The 18,210-nt window shown below is 41.9% G+C and overlaps 1 protein-coding gene across 3 annotated transcripts in view; it reads right to left on the bottom strand.

The window, feature by feature from the left end:
* Positions 1-294: 294 nt before the first annotated feature.
* Positions 295-18,210, bottom strand: part of pcdh10a (protocadherin 10a) — a 29,942-nt gene continuing 12,026 nt past the window's right edge. Inside the window, exons 4-5 of one of the 3 annotated variants that reach the window (XM_036583677.1) lie at positions 6,574-6,876; positions 295-1,347 (exon numbers count right to left, since the gene is read on the bottom strand). In XM_036583677.1, coding sequence (XP_036439570.1) covers positions 1,328-1,347; positions 6,574-6,876 — 323 coding nt within the window. In that variant the 3' untranslated portion in view covers positions 295-1,327. The remainder of the gene's footprint in view (positions 1,348-6,573; positions 6,877-18,210) is intronic. The other 2 variants (XM_036583675.1, XM_036583678.1) reach the window with 2 other exon arrangements.

Here is an 18,210-nt window from a genome sequence, read left to right as displayed (position 1 = left end):
GTTGGGCTACCAATTTAACATCTTAGCAACCACCTGGGAATCCATGACAACAGTTTAGCAACACTTTAGCAACCCCTGGGATACCATAAAATTGTCTAGGCAATATCTTATATGCACTATGGATGCTATAGAATTGGCCTAGCAACCAGCTGGGATGCCATAGCAGCAACTAAGCAATATCTTAGCAACCACCTGGAACTCCTTCACAACAGCCTAACAACACCTTAGCAACCACCTGGGATACCATAGCAACAGCTTTGTCAAGCTAACAAAGTTCATTCCCAAATTTTCAACTTGTAGTTCAAATTATATCATTTATTGATGAAAACAAAACAATTTCATAATTATTAACAGTCATTAATAACTATTAGAAAATGATTAAGTTGTTTATAGGTGGCCTGTTTTTTATAAAGTGTTACCCAATGAATTGATTAATTAGGCAATTAGGCCACACAGTTTAGAAGCCCCGAATGTTTTAATACATTTTCAGCACTTTCGTCTTCGTATTTATGGCAATACGGTGTATAAATTAAACGATGAGCTACACAGATTGGAAATAATAATAATAATAAAAAAAAACAAAAAAACATTATATATAGATATATATAGATATAGATATATAGATATTTATAGAGATAAATGTGTAGTCAGTTTTGAAGCTTGTAAAAGAGTACAGTACACACTTTGCAGACATGAAGAGAAGCACGGAACCGGACGGAGTTTTCTCTTTTTTCCTTTCGGGTTCGAAAACGTTTCACGCCATCGTTCATTCGTTCATCCATCTTTCTTTTTCTCCATCCTCCATCCGTGTGTTGTTGTTTACAAATAGAGTAATAATAATAATAATAATAATAATAATAATAATAATAGCTCCAGGAAAAAACACTTGACCCCACGAAAAAAGAAAAAAAAACAAAATAAACGATAGAAAAACAGTCTAGAACCGAGAGTTCGGGCTGCGCTTTGTACAGTCAGATTGTACAGTGTTCTCACGTCTGTGTGTTTATGAGACAGATAAAGGGCTCAGGTCGGTGGAACGTTTTCAGAAGTTTTCGTCTTTCCGTCTTTCTTCCGCTCTGTCCGTTTTTTTCTGTTTCTTTTCCTCAGTCCTGCTGAGAAGGTCCTGGAGGCTGCTGGTGCGTCTCAACGTCCAGGCCCAGCACCAGCGAGCCAGCTTGATCAGGAAAAACAAGGAAACGGAAAACAGAACAAAAACAAAAAACGTTGCTTTTGGCCGCTCGCTTTACTGTGCAAAAAAGAAGAAGAAGAAGGAGAAGAAGAAGAAGAAGAAGCTCATGCCGTTTCGGACATGTCCACGCGGAACGTGCTAGGAAATCCTTTTGCGTGCTAAAAGACGAGAGAAAAAGCTTTCGTTAATAAAGAGCCCGGCTACGTTAAACTCTGGAGTTTGGCACTAAATCAAATGCACGTTTTCACCTTTAGCGCTAACGTAGTTAACCAGCCAAAACGTTCCATGAAGTGTCGTTAGAGATTATGAAACATGCTAAGCTGAAATACTGGCTACTCTGGCAGCAGCGCTACAGCCAGTATGTTTCCTTTCCAGGGCAAAAAGTCTATTTGTGTTCTAGTCTGCCTTGTTGGCCCACCCACTGCCCATCTCCCAGCACCATTTCAACACCCAAGGTTGCCAGATATGAACCATTTTGGCCAGCAAACACAGATGCAGCAAACTGGACTAGCAGAGAAAATATTAGATTCTACTCGACCTAAACAGCTCCATGATCAGAGCTGCAGTAAAACGCCAGTAAATATTGGTGATGTGTTTGAAAGATGGAGGCAGCTTAAAGCCCATAAGGACTTTCAGACAGATGGAGAGTTGGCTGATTTTCTTCTGGACTGGTAAGCACTGAGCTTCAGCTACAGGTAGCTAACCGTAACTAATTTAGCATGGCTGCTAGCAGGGATGGACATTTTAATAATTTCAACATTCATATACTCGCTTTCCCACTCAGTGGTCCGTGTGGAGCTGGACCAAGGCTTCCTATTCACAAGCTTCTTGCTAGAATTTTTCGTTCCACCTTAAATGGTGCAGCAACTACAGTCTGGCAGCTCAGGTACTTGTTCAAATTTTCCCGTTCCACCTTAAATGTTGCATCAGTTACATTCTGGCACATCATGTAAGTGCTGCGATATTTAAGGTGGAACGGAAAATTCAAGCAAGAAGCTAACGAATAGGCTAATGCACCAGAATGTAACTGCTGCACAATTTAAGGTGGAACAGGAAAATTCTAACAAGAAGCTGGTGAATACGAATCTGACATACATAGCGAGCCATACAACTAGCCAACAAACAAAGTTATAAAAAATAGGCTGATTTCTAATTTGCGATCAATAAAAACATTGCAAACATATACATTAGCTAATCAGCTTACAGTTTAGGACTCGTCTTTGCTTCCTTTGTGTCCTCAACCTGGCAACCCGTGTGCGCTTCGAATCTGGGGAGGAGGGGGCGGGGCAGACAACTCTCTCCAATGTTTTGAATTTGCACTGCAGTACCCAGTTTAAACACTTGCTGTCAGTATTAAGTATTATTCCTTCAAGTTTTGCTACAAGCTACAAGGCTAATGTGGCTATCAAGTAATTAAAGCCTATGTGCAGCTGCAGTGAGTAGTTAGCAATTAGCAGATTCCTGAAAATGTATGACAGACTATCTAGAGAACTGACCTACAGCCAATTGCTATACCTAAAAAGTATAAAAATTCATAAAAGTATAACTTTAGTTTGTGATGATTTAGGCATAAGGTTAGCTCCATGCTAATTGGTGGGGTATAAGCTTCCATTATTTGGCTGCATTAGCTTTGTAGCCGCAGTGCTAAAACTAAAGAACCAAACGTGTCGTGGCTGATTGACTACATTCAGGGTAAAAACTGGGCAGATTTGATTTGTCACCAAAGTATCGCTTTAAAGCAAAAGCGTCACCATTTGCCTCAGGCAGGATTTACACAACAACAGCTCGTATCACAGCCATGGATGAGTTTAGGTGATGATGGGTGGCAAAGTGATGACATCACGCATGCTAAACATGCACATTCAGAGGTGTAGCTGGATGTAAACATAACACGTAGAAATGCACTTTATTGGACACACCCACCTTGCGCGTCCACTCATTGGCCACTTTATCAGAAACACCCACCTTGTGCTTCCACTACCTGGCCACTTTATTAGAAACACCCACCTTGTGCTTCCACTAACTGGCCACTTTATCAGAAACACCCACCTAGTGCTTCCACTAACTGGCCACTTTATCAGAAACACCCACCTAGTGCTTTCACTCATTGGCCACTTTATCAGAAACACCTACCTTGTGCTTCTGCTACCTGGCCACTTTATTAGAAACACCCACCTTGTGCTTCCACTACCTGGCCATTTTATTAGAAACACCCACCTTGTGCTTCTGCTACCTGGCCACTTTATTAGAATCGACCACCTTAAAGCAGTTTAGCTTCACCCATTCAGCCTACAGCAGTATAGCCCCGCCCATTCAGCCTACAGCAGTTTAGCCCCGCCCATTCAGCCTACAGCAGTTTAGCCCCGCCCATTCATGGTGAAGTTATGAAGTTATAAGGAGTGTTTAATCTCAGAATGCATTGTGAATGAGGCCTAATATAAGGTAGCCAATCAGAACACAGCTTATTTACATATATCAGTCTTAAAAGCACAATAACAAAAGAAAATACAGGAAAAATGTGGGGTAAAAAGCTTTAAAATTGATTCTATATTTTTCACAATCTGATTTGTTTCTGTTGCCAGTTTTCAGACTCAACATATCAACAATTTGATTGGACACTGCTCAGCTCATTTGCATAAACTCAGTCCAGAAGGAGAGAGCAGACTGAGCATCAGTGATTTGATATCAGATATTTGCCTAAATATTTGAGTAAAGGGGAATTCCACCATTCTGTCTAAATTTCTACATTATTAAATAGGTAAGATTTAAACAAAGACGTTCCCAGTGGTTTAGAGTCAGTTCTACTCTCTTAAAGACATGGTTCTTCCAGAGTTCTTTAGTAAAGACAAGAGTTCTATATAGATCCATGAACACTCAAAGAACCATTTGCTTGATTGATGGAAAGTGTGTTCTATATGGTTTTATACAGCACCAAAAACAGCAGACAATAGCAGAACCCTTTTTGGTGCTATATAGAACCATTTTCAGAAATGTTCTATGTAGAACCAAACATAACACACACTATATCAATCTGAAGAACCATCTAACCATGCAAACGGCTCTGAGTATTCATGGTTCTATATAAAACCAATAAGCCTCATTCTCCAGTATCTTCCTCAGTTTGTTCTTAAAAGTGTTCTCGAGAAAGGTTCTAGGAAACGTCTACGTCAGATTCATGACGTGTTCTTAAAGCGCAGAACTGTTCTCACCTTTGTGCTCTTGAGTGTGTGTAGATTCTGTTCTTACCTAAGAACAAACCCCACATAAGAGAACATTGATGAATGACAGAGTCTTCGTCAAAACTGCGTAAGAAGAAATGTCTTCGTAAGAACGGTTGGTGAATGAGGCCCAGTGGCTTTACTAAAGAACCCTTGAAGAACCATCTTTTTTAAGATTGTAGAGAAACTTAGAGTCAGAACCGTTCACAGTGGTGGTGATAGGAACCAGACGTCCACCTCTAAAAGCTCCCTCACAGAAAGTTCCTACATGAGATGGTTATGAATTCACTGCCTGATGACTGAGACACTGTTTTATGATAGTTTAGAGAACTTAAACTCCATTCATGGTGGAGGGATACATGCAGGGCGCTGTGAGGCAAAATAGTCCCCAAAGAAAACTGATTATTTCTGATTTTCCACTATTTTCATCATCAACATTCCATATAGACTCAGAAGACTCGTGTAGGTTCACTGGTGGTTCTGGATAGTAAATAAAATGTCTATATCTGTGTTGTAGTCATGGCGACCCCTGGTTCCTATCACCACCACTGTACAGACATCTGAACCATTTCACACCAAACCACTCTGAATCTCTCTGATTACATCATCACTCACCTGTTTGTTACATATAGCATATGTTTGTGTTAGATATTATACATCTTTAAAATAAATCATATGAAAGACCACAGCAGGTAGAAAATATCCAGAAAAAAAAGTTTATACATCAAATAGAATTAAGACACAAACGAGAGGCTGTAGATATGCACAGTACTCCCATATATACATGACCTTTGACCCCTTTAACAGAAGTGTTCAGAGAAGACTTTTAACACAGATATTCAAATATCACAGAGTCGAGGTCTACAAAAGACACTAAAGGGTGCTAGCATGCTAATTGTGGTGTGGATGCACATTTGGCATATAGTGGTCATTCCAGAGATGTACTGACCATACGTTTCAGTTCTTGTAGTACTTGTAGTTTTTATTTATGCCTTATATATCATACCTGGCCACTTTATCGGAAACCCTTCCTTGTAGCTCCAGATATGTTTGAGTACAAGGTGGGTGTTTCTAATAAAGTGGTCGATGAGTGAAGTACAGTGTGAGTGTTTCTAATAAAGTGGCCAGTTAGTGGAAGCACAAGGTGGATGTTTCTAATAAAGTGGCCAATGAGTGGAAGCAGAAGGTGGGTGTTTCTAATAAAGTGGCCAGTTAGTGGAAGCACAAGGAGTTTCTAATAAAGTGGCCAATTAGTGGAAGCACACGGTGTTTCTAATAAAGTGGCCAGTTAGTGGAAGCACAAGGAGTTTCTAATAAAGTGGCCAGTTAGTGGAAGCACAAGGAGTTTCTAATAAAGTGGCCAGTTAGTGAAAGCACAAGGTGGGTGTTTCTAATAAAGTGGCCAGTCAGTGGAAGCACAAGCTAGGTGTTTCTGATATAGTGGCCAATGAGTGAAGTAAACCTGTTATGATGAGCAACTCGAGGACCAAATATGAAACAGAATTAAATACTGTACATTTTAATACAAGGTGATCTAAGGTCAGCGACAGGATGATGCCTTCGCTGTGACATACAAACATGACGCTTGGTGGATATAAAGTGAAATGTCATATATTGTATTTGTACACTTGTGTCATGCATGTGCGGTAGGCATTGTGTGTAAGTTCAGCTGAAGAGAAAGTCACAGCACCATGAGTGTTAGCCAATCAGGTGGAAGAGCAATCAACCATAGGAGAAGCCTCCACCAGTGTAAAGAGAAAGGGAAAATTATAAGTGGACACCACTCCAAACTTTCAGTCCAAAAGAAGTTCTTTATTAATATATTCAGCATAGATTTAAGAATATTTTTGTCTTTTTATTTTGGGTGGGGGTGGGGTTGGGTGGCATGAACAAATTGGAAATGAAGAGAAAATTGATATTGGGGTTTTTGGGAGAAGGTTTACAGTACAAAAATAAGAAAAAAACAAAACAACAAAAGCAATAGTGTTCCAGCGCTTTCAGTGCTTGGACCCCTAAAATTGCCACCAATGCATGCGTACTCAGCCGTAGAGCCCCTCAGTTTTGTCGGAAGTGACCGTACATGGTGGGGTCAGATTGTTTTGGGTCAGATTACTGTGGGCTGGCGCTGGGCGGGTCAGTAGCGGTACGGCCGGAGCGTATACTCACACAGGTAGGAGGGTTTGTAAGGCGCTCTGGCGCTGGGTAAGAGCAGATCATGTGGTGTGAGCGTGCCGTGGTGTGACTTGTCTTTGCCGAACGTGGAGAATGAGCGGTCATCTCCCAGCATGCCCGGCGCTACGCCCGCCTGTACCTCACTGTCCGGCACTGCGTCCATTCCTGGCACGTGTAGGTTGCTACGGTAATCGCCGCCCTGGCGACCGTCGCCGGGCACGAAGGAAGGCATCCAGCAGCGGTCAGAGTGACCCAGCGCCTTACACTCATCTGTACAGTTCGAGAACAGGTCCGCCCCTACACAGAATAAGAAGAGAAACGCTGTTACTGTTTTTGGTTCAGCAACATCTTAGCAACCACCAAAGATCTAGGAGCACCCTAGCAACCACCTGGAATATAATAGCAACTGCCAAGCAACATACTAGCAACCACCTAACAGCATTCCAGCAACCACCTGGAACACCACAGCAACCAGCTAACAGCACCCTAGCAACCACTCGGAATATGACAGAAACTGCCTAGCCTAGCAACACACTAGCAACCACATGGAACACCATAACAACCACCTAACAGCACCTTAGCGATCACCTGGAATACCATAGAACCTGCCTCGCAACACCCAACAACCACAAAGCAATGCAGAACCCTAGGATGCCATGGCAGCAACCTAATAGAACCTTAGCTACCTGAAACACCATAGCAATCACTTGGGAATTGCTTATATATATAGATAGATAGCCATACTATTATTATTATTATTATTATTATTGTTATTATTGTTGTTTAATATTGGCTTTATTAATATAATTAATTATGTTATGAATCAACTGAGTGAACATGAAAATATTAACGTTATTACATTAACATCTTTAATGTAATAATATAACTATACATATAATCACATTGATGAACTGATGAATTTGTACTGTCAAAGTCTTATATTACAAACATTTAATACTGAATTATTGATATATTCGTAATTTTCAATTAAAGCACATACAAATGTAGCCAATAATGCAAAAATAAAACAAAAGCAACAATAATGATATAAAACAAGATATTATTTGTTTATGCATGTATTTTATAGTGTGTAAAGAGAGAATAGGCATTGAAGTGGTGTGTATACTTTAAGTGTGTGTTCCTCTGATCGGGCTGAGTGTGTGTTCCTCTGATCGGGGTGAGTGTGTGTTCCTCTGATCGGGGTGAGTGTGTGTTCCTCTGATCGGGGTGAGTGTGTTCCTCTGATCGGGCTGAGTGATCGGGGTGAGTGTGTGTTCCTCTGATCGGGGTGAGTGTGTTCCTCTGATCGGGCTGAGTGATCGGGGTGAGTGTGTGTTCCTCTGATCGGGCTGAGTGATCGGGGTGAGTGTGTTCCTCTGATCGGGGTGAGTGTGTTCCTCTGATCGGGGTGAGTGTGTGTTCCTCTGATCGGGCTGAGTGTGTTCCTCTGATCGGGGTGAGTGTGTTCCTCTGATCGGGCTGAGTGTGTGTTCCTCTGATCGGGCTGAGTGTGTGTTCCTCTGATCGGGGTGAGTGTGTGTTCCTCTGATCGGGGTGAGTGTGTGTTCCTCTGATCGGGCTGAGTGTGTGTTCCTCTGATCGGGCTGAGTGTGTTCCTCTGATCGGGGTGAGTGTGTTCCTCTGATCGGGCTGAGTGTGTGTTCCTCTGATCGGGCTGAGTGTGTTCCTCTGATCGGGGTGAGTGTGTTCCTCTGATCGGGGTGAGTGTGTGTTCCTCTGATCGGGCTGAGTGTGTGTTCCTCTGATCGGGCTGAGTGTGTGTTCCTCTGATCGGGGTGAGTCTGTTCCTCTGATCGGGGTGAGTGTGTGTTCCTCTGATCGGGGTGAGTGTGTGTTCCTCTGATCGGGCTGAGTGTGTGTTCCTCTGATCGGGGTGAGTGTGTGTTCCTCTGATCGGGGTGAGTGTGTTCCTCTGATCGGGGTGAGTGTGTGTTCCTCTGATCGGGGTGAGTGTGTTCCTCTGATCGGGGTGAGTGTGTGTTCCTCTGATCGGGGTGAGTGTGTTCCTCTGATCGGGCTGAGTGTGTGTTCCTCTGATCGGGCTGAGTGTGTGTTCCTCTGATCGGGGTGAGTGTGTGTTCCTCTGATCGGGCTGAGTGTGTTCCTCTGATCGGGGTGAGTGTGTGTTCCTCTGATCGGGCTGAGTGTGTTCCTCTGATCGGGGTGAGTGTGTTCCTCTGATCGGGGTGAGTGTGTTTTCCTCTGATCGGGGTGAGTGTGTGTTCCTCTGATCGGGGTGAGTGTGTGTTCCTCTGATCGGGGTGAGTGTGTTCCTCTGATCGGGCTGAGTGTGTTCCTCTGATCGGGGTGAGTGTGTGTTCCTCTGATCGGGGTGAGTGTGTTCCTCTGATCGGGGTGAGTGTGTGTTCCTCTGATCGGGCTGAGTGTGTTCCTCTGATCGGGCTGAGTGTGTTCCTCTGTTAAGCAGATGGTGAAATGGTCTAATTCCTTTCTTCCTCCTTTATTACGACTGTTTATTCAATCCCATAATAGTCCCCCCCCCGTTGAACAGCGGTGATGTCAACAGTAGCACAGAGAACCGCGTAAAACACGGAGCGGCTCTGAATGAGCCGCCGCTCTCAGACAGAGGAGGATCCGGATTTGAATAGAGATGATTATTTAAACAGCCTGACGCATAACGAGCTTTTACTCGTTTCATAATCGACTCACTTTCAGCCTCCGGCAGCAGAGAGGAGGGAGAGCTACATACACTATATACACTCTCTCTCTCACCCTTCAACAGCACACAGAGAGAGTTACATACACTATATACACTCTCTCTCTCACCCTTCAACAGCACACAGAGAGAGTTACATACACTATATACACTCTCTCTCTCAGCCTTCAACAGCACACAGAGAGAGTTACATACACTATATACACTCTCTCTCTCACCCTTCAACAGCACACAGAGAGAGTTACATACACTATATACACTCTCTCTCTCACCCTTCAACAGCACACAGAGAGAGTTACATACACTATATACACTCTCTCTCTCACCCTTCAACAGCACACAGAGAGAGTTACATACACTATATACACTCTCTCTCTCACCCTTCAACAGCACACAGAGAGAGTTACATACACTATATACACTCTCTCTCTCAGCCTTCAGCAGCACAGAGAGAGAGTTACATACACTATATACACTCTCTCTCTCACCCTTCAGCAGCACAGAGAGAGAGTTACATTCACTATATACACTCTCTCTCTCACCCTTCAACAGCACAGAGAGAGAGCTACGTACACTATATACACTCTCTCTCTCACCCTTCAACAGCACAGAGAGAGAGCTACGTACACTATATACACTCTCTCTCTCACCCTTCAACAGCACAGAGAGAGAGTTACATACACTATATACACTCTCTCTCTCACCCTTCAACAGCACAGAGAGAGAGTTACATACACTATATACACTCTCTCTCTCACCCTTCAACAGCACAGAGAGAGAGTTACATACACTATATACACTCTCTCTCTCTGCCTTCAACAGCACACAGAGAGAGTTACATACACTATATACACTCTCTCTCTCACCCTTCAACAGCACAGAGAGAGAGTTACATACACTATATACACTCTCTCTCTCACCCTTCAACAGCACAGAGAGAGAGTTACATACACTATATACACTCTCTCTCTCTGCCTTCAGCTGCACAGAGAGAGAGTTACATACACTATATACACTCTCTCTCTCACCCTTCAACAGCACAGAGAGAGAGTTACATACACTATATACACTCTCTCTCTCACCCTTCAACAGCACAGAGAGAGAGTTACATACACTATATACACTCTCTCTCTGCCTTCAGCTGCACAGAGAGAGAGAGCTACATACACTATATACACTCTCTCTCTCTGCCTTCAGCTGCACACAGAGAGAGTTACATACACTATATACACTCTCTCTCTCTGCCTTCAGCAGCACACAGAGAGAGTTACATACACTATATACACTCTCTCTCTCACCCTTCAACAGCACAGAGAGAGTTACATACACTATATACACTCTCTCTCTCACCCTTCAACAGCACAGAGAGAGAGAGTTACATACACTATATACACTCTCTCTCTCACCCTTCAACAGCACACAGAGAGAGTTACATACACTATATACACTCTCTCTCTCACCCTTCAACAGCACACAGAGAGAGTTACATACACTATATACACTCTCTCTCTCTCACCCTTCAACAGCACAGAGAGAAAGAGTTACATACACTATATACACTCTCTCTCTCACCCTTCAGCAGCACAGAGAGAAAGAGTTACATACACTATATACACTCTCTCTCTCACCCTTCAGCAGCAAAGAGAGAGAGAGCTACATACACTATATACACTCTCTCTCTCTGCCTTCAGCAGCACAGAGAGAGAGAGAGCTACATACACTATATACACTCTCTCTCTCACCCTTCAACAGCACAGAGAGAAAGAGTTACATACACTATATACACTCTCTCTGTCTCTCTCTCTCTCTCTCTCTCTCTCTCTCTCTCTGTCTGTCTATCTGTCTTTCTCGCTGTCTGTCTCTTTTTAAGCACTCAGGAAAACATCAGTCAACAACACACACTGTGTTGATGCTCCATTCACACACACACGCACGGTAATGAGTACGCAGGAGATGCTAATCACACTCCGTGGGGAGGGCAGAGAGAGAGCGATGGAGAGAGAGAGCGATGGGTGGATAAGTAGAGGAGGCAGAGAGCAGGACGCCATCACAGCCAACACTAACCAACTCCTGCAGCGCACACACACACTCGTTTTTATACAACATCGGGACCTGCAAACCTCCCATATATTTACTAAAAACACTGACCGGCCACTTTATTAAGTCCACCTCCTCGTATCTACACTCACTGTCCACTTTAACAGCTCCACCACATAGTTTCACTCTGGAGTTCTGCAGTTCCAGACTGTAGTCCATCTGTTTTGGATCCGGGAGTTCAATATAGAACCATTTTCATCTGCACCTTGTTCTTCAGTGGTCAGGACCCCCATGGACCCTCACAGAGCAGGTACTATTTGGGTGGTGGGTCATTCTCAGCACTGCAGTAACACTGACGTGGTGGTGGTGTGTTAGTGTGTGTTGTGCTGGTCTGAGTGGATCAGACACAGCAGTGCTGCTGGAGTTTTTAAACACTGTGTCCACTCACTGTCCACTCTATTAGACACTCCTACCTTGTCGGTCCACCTTGTAGATGTAAAGTCAGAGACGATAGCTCATCTGCTGCTGCACAGTTTGTGTTGGTCATCCTCTAGTCCTTCATCAGTGGTCACAGGACGCTGCCCACAGGACGCTGTCGGCTGGATATTTTTGGTTGGTGGACTATTCTCAGTCCAGCAGTGACACTGAGGTGTTTAAAAGCTCCAGCAGCACTGCTGTGTCTGATCCACTCAGACCAGCGCAACACACACTAACACACCACCACCACGTCAGTGTTACTGCAGTGCTGAGAATGATCCACCACCCAAATAGTCCCTGCTCTGTGAGGGTCCATGGGGGTCCTGACCACTGAAGAACAGGGGGCAGAGAAACAGATGGACTACAGTCTGTAACTGTAGAACTACGTATAAGAAGAGAGAGAAATGATAGACAGAATGTGGGCAGAGGTGGAAGGAGGACGAGAGAAGTGAAGCGAGGGGAGGAGTTGGGAGGGGTGAATGTCTGGAGGCCAATCTTTAATCTCTAATCTCTCTCAGCACACAGAGAGAGATCAAAGAGTGATGTGGAGGAGCTGACCTGAGAAACTGTAGAACTGACTCAGTTTATATCACAATACCTACATTTAGAGTCGGTTATTCATTCAGCCTAATGAGAAACTGTAGAACTGACTCAGTTTATATCACAATACCTACATTTAGAGTCAGTTATTCATTCAGCCTAATGAGAAACTGTAGAACAGACTCAGTTTATATCACAATACCTACATTTAGAGTCAGTTATTCATTCAACCTAATGAGAAACTGTAGAACAGACTCAGTTTATATCACAATACCTACATTTAGAGTCGGTTATTCATTCAGCCTAATGAGAAACTGTAGAACAGACTCAGTTCATATCACAATACCTACATTTAGAGTCAGTTATTCATTCAGCCTAATGAGAAACTGTAGAACAGACTCGGTTTATATCACAATACCTACATTTAGAGTCGGTTATTCATTCACTCTCTTGCGTTAACCTGCCAAGCGCTATGTGTCATGAGTCAATCACACGCTGCTATGTGAGAAATACACACACACCCCCGTCGACTCACACAGAGCAGCTGTTACTCATACACACTTTGATCTCCCCACACACAGCGAACCGCACTGAATCAGAAAAAGATCAACATCAGCAACAGCCCAACAACGAAAAACATCAGGTTCTGCAGAAAATACAAAACATCACATTCCGCAGATTCACACACCAACCATACACTCGCTGTTTAACACACACACACACACACACACACACACACACACACACACACACACACACTGAGAGCTCCACTAACACACGTTTGTGCATAGCGTCAACATTACGTTTTTCATATATCACTGCTGTCGGATCAAAACCTCGTATCTCCAGAATGGTAACTTTACAGGAGAAGGAAAAAACATACTGTACTTTTAATGTAAGTCAATGGAACCAGACGTCTTTCCAAGTCATTTTGGGTCGTTTCTTTTGGTCCATTCATCATGAAATTTACACACAGTGTAAAGAGCAACAGGCCTTTTCAAATTATGTCAAAAACTGAAAAAGGTTTTCTTCTGACAGCAGCGATGTTTATTTATGTACGTATCACTACAGTTGGAGCGAAACCTCATATCTCCATTTTTATTGTTTTCAAATTTTTGACATAATTTGAAAATACCTGTTGCTCTTTACGTTGTTTGTACATTTCATGATGAATGGACCAAAAGAAACGACCCAAAATGACTTGGAAAGACGTCTGGTTCCATTGACTTCTATTAAAAGTCAAGTAAGTTTTTATTTACTTGTAATGACAGTTAAATAAAATCATTTCCAAGTAATTATGATATAATATAAATATTTTTGTTGGTCCACTCATGACGAAACTTTGACCCAAGGCAAAGGAGAACTGAAGTTTTCAAATAATGCAAAATAAATGGAGATAACAGGTTTCGGTGCGATAGCAACAACGTACTACATATGAAATATTTCTGAGGAGATCAGATATTAGATAATCCGCTCACAGAAAAACGGAGAGAATCAAAAAATATAATTAGAGTTTCCAAAACTGATTAAAGCTACAGAGAAAATGGGGCTCCTAACAACCACCTGGAAGAGCTGGTCGACCCCAAAACTGCCCCCATCAGATAAACAGCACTTAAAGCTTTCATCTCTGAGAGAGAGGAGAAAATCAAGCTGATCAGATCTGAAAACATCCACAGGTGTTTCTGTCCATCCTTCCACTGTGAGAAGACGACTCAGCGCTGTGGGTCTGAAAGGATGTGTAGCTGATCAAAAAGAACCTCACTGAGAAAAGGAGACGGACACATCAAACAAAGAAGCTGAACGATGGACTGACCACCCCAGAGTCCAGACCTCAACACCACTGAATGTGTTTGATTACTTCAGAAAATGATCAACCAGCTTCTAAGACTGAACTTTGGAGGTGTGTCTGCAGATTCTTTGAGGAGCTGAAAGTGAGTCTCCTGAGAAGAGAGTGGACACAGTAAACACTCAAACGTCTGATATAATCCATAATAATCTGATATAATCTATGATAAAAATCTGTAACTTTCTTTTTTTGGCTGTTTTTACTGGTATATATTTGTGACTCTGTGCTAAAAAACAATGGTGTGTGAACTATTTCCAGACAGAGCCGTGTGGACCTGCTCCCGTTAGCACATGTTATTTTTTCCCTCGTTCGAAACTTCAAAACATGAGGTTTTCCACAATCTGTTAGTCAGTACATTCACCATCTGGTGCGTTGAGCCTGAACAGATTTCAAAATACCCAACCTGTATATATTTACTGAGGCATTTCCTTTATTTGGTCACGATTTCCACTGTTTATAAACAAATCTAGCTGAGAAATTACTCCATTTAAAAAGCGCCAACCTCCGAAACTCAATTCCGCACAGTTCTGCAGTCTGATCGTTACTTTTAAACACTGATCAGAAGTTACTTTCTATCCTAATCCGTATGACGGAGCTTCTCCAGGTGCTGGAGACTCTCTCAACCCTGATACTTGGCTCATGCATATTGTAATCTCACCGTCCAGCCCAATTAGCTGAGCATAATAAATCCGTAATTGTATAATTTGCACTAGAAAGTCCGGCGAACACGACTGCATTAAGTCCCGAAAGCTCGCTAATGAGTCATGAGTCGAGTGTACTTGACCAATCAAGTGTTGGAGGATGCAGCTGGGATGGAGTTTGGTAATTTTCCCAAAATAAACCAGATTTACGGTCAGATCTCCTTTAATCTAATTCGCTCAGAGCTTTCGCAGCAGATATTGTCTCAGAGTGGTTAAGCAGAGCAAACCGAAGGCGACAGTGGAGCTCCAGTTGGATAAGTAGGAAACATTGATAAGAACCAAGACAAGAAAAAGAAGAAAGAATACAGTGGTTTTCTGTTTTTAGCCGTGCTAATGGACTTCAGCCCGTGTTTATAGATAACAGTGAGTCATACAGTGTCAGAAACCACATAATTGTCTGTTAGAGATACCGAACAACAAAACATGCTTTGAGGAGAGCAGTTAGCACCATGCTAATTGATAAAAAGCATCGATCACTTGCTAGCAACATTAGCCTCTTAGCTGCAGAGCTAAAACTAAAGGAGGACACCAAACATGTCTTGGCTGAGCAGCTAGATTTGTGGTCAGGTGGAGATTTTTTGTTGTTTTAACCCTGAAAATGTAACATCATTGCTTCTTCTCAGTTCTCTGAAAATGAAATTTAGTGTCTTTTCTAGAAATTAGAGAACGTGGACTAGATAGGAAGCTCCAGTTTGGCCATGAGGATAGCCATTGGTAGAGCCTGAAAGATTGAGGCCCATTCAATCAAATGGACAAATAATGTTCATTATGCTATCAAGATAATTAAGTTTGTTTTCTATGAGTGCTGAAAGAAATCACAGAACCCATTAAAAGGTTCTCCTGGTTCCTGGTGGTCTCCAGTAGTCAGTAATGTTATTCTGTGTTGGGTAACAAAGTTTCATTTACACACTTCTGTAACCTAAGAATAGCTCAGCCAGTTTACATCGAAGTCCCTGTAGTTATAGGCCTTAGTATGTATTAAGCCTGGGGTTTTAAGGGGTTAAACCAATTCATATTAGAAAGCAAAACCAGTGCTAATGGTTCTCATTGTCTGTATATAATATTTGCCTAATATGGGCAAATATTGTTAGTGGTCCATGATTTTCAATGCTCTTTTACTACAAAAGCTCCTAAAATAACTAAGCAAATGCATCGAGTAATGCATCAAAGGTAAGATATAAATGGATCATGAACAGTTGGTGGCAGGACGCTTTAGCCTAGCATGATTAGGTTTAGATTTTTCTTCATCCTTGTATTTCTCAGCTGTCTGATTTGGACTTGGTTGTCTTGATGTGGGAGAAGGTGTCTGTCGTGGGGGGTTCTGCAGTGTTGGTTGTGTTTATTTCAATATATTATTTCAGTTAATTGGAATTGTTTTATATGATTTAAGGGTGAAAGCATTGGAATAGTATACTGAACTCACTGTAAAGGAAGAAAATGGGGTTTTAACTTACAGATCGCTGCTACCTCCAAAATGAAAACTTTACAGGAGAGGTAAAAAAAAAACATACTGCACTTTTAATGTAAACGAATGAAACCAGACTTCCTATTATTTTTCAGCCAATTTGTTTGGTCCATTCACCATGAAATTTACATACAATGTAAAAGACAACAGGCATTTTTAAATTATGTCAAAAACTGAAAAATGGAAAAATGGAAATGCAATATTTTAGTGAAATGTTAGTTACCAGGCTGCCTTAATATTTCAAGAAAGTTCAAATAATGCATTAAAAATAAAACTTAACAGAAGCTCCGGCTCGATGTTTAGGCCTCAAATGATGTCAAAATCAACATTATACTGATAAAGATACATTGACAATAGTAGATAATTCACTCCTTTGTTCTTCTGCAAGTTGCGTGCAATTCCACATTTACACCAGAGAGGTCTCCAAATCCCCATATCTGACATAGTGCTGCTTTAAACTCAGCAAAGCAATAGAAAGCACCATATTTGTGTTCTCTGTCGAGGATGTGTCACTTAGAAAAGCAACAAAGTGTTCATGGCTTGTGTCCAAACCTTTGTGTTTAACTATGTATTTAACTCAAATTATATCATAACTGTAAAGGCACCTCTATGAGATGTTCTCTATGAATATAAAAGGTTCAATAAACAAGACTCAGGCGAGAGTAATAATGCCTGAGTGTACGTATGAGTGGAGCTCTGGGTTTAAAGAGAGGGTTTGTATCTGAAATATTCCCTCTGATGTCAGTTTAGTGGAGTTTAAATGCAGCTGCAGCTGCGCTAAACTTTCCCCAAAGCGTCGTAACACAGCAGCTATCATTACACACACCCACCAGCGTTTAACACACACAGCCACAGATGATACAGATAGTACAGATAATGCACTGCAAGGCCTCTAATGTTGGGTTTCCCTTTAATGACAATTACGGCTCATCAGAAATCATCTCTTATAGATTTCAGGGAAATCAGGAGCCGCCAAATGGATCTTAGATATTTACTGTAAAACCCTTTAACCGTCAGACTAAATGAAATCTGTTCTTCCTCGGCTGTTTCATCATCATACACTCAATACTGATCATATGAAATATGATAAGAGTCAAAGGTTTGGCCACATCTACTACTGTGTATATACAGTGTGCGAAACCTTGTATTCGGGGGTCCCATGTTGGCTGGGACATGGGACGACATAATGTCCTGAAACGGAATCAGTGAAAATAAATAATTACTTTCTTTAAGGGACACCCAGAATTTAGATTTTGAGACATTCAGGGGATCCAAGAGGTTAAATAGGGGGTCCTGGACCCCAATGGACCCCCTGTATTTCGCACTACGTTTCACCAATATACAGAATTCCATCAATTCCCATTTATCTCTGTGACATTCTTGGGTAACTGTAATTTTTGAGCCATTTTTTGGGAGATTTCTGATAAAAATGCCCATTTTTGTGTAATTAATGGTGAACTGCCAAAACATACATCCACTTTTACAAGAAATGAAGCAAAAATAAAGCAAATTTAAGACCTTTTAAGATTTTAAACTATTATAGTGCTGGTTTGCTGTGACTGTCTGTTTTTTCCCAACCTTAAACGGCCAACGTTCCAGTAAGTTTAGTAAAGACAGTGGCTCTATATAAAACCATGAACACTCAAACAGCCATTTGCATGATTAAAGGGTTCTGTAAATGGTGAAACTGTGCTTTGGATTGATGTAGAATGTGTTGTATACAATAGTAGAACCCTTTTTGGTGCTACATAGAACCATGTACAACACATTCTCCATCAATCTGAAGAACCATTTCACCCTGCAAAGAACCATTTAAGCATGCAAGTGTTTCCTTATATGTTCATGGATCTATAGAGTCACTGTCATT

Source organism: Colossoma macropomum, unplaced genomic scaffold (genome assembly GCF_904425465.1).
Source record: "Colossoma macropomum unplaced genomic scaffold, Colossoma_macropomum, whole genome shotgun sequence".
Lineage (NCBI taxonomy): Eukaryota > Metazoa > Chordata > Actinopteri > Characiformes > Serrasalmidae > Colossoma > Colossoma macropomum.
The sequence above is the reverse complement of the archived record's forward strand: the minus strand, read 5'-3'. Positions and strand labels throughout refer to the sequence as shown.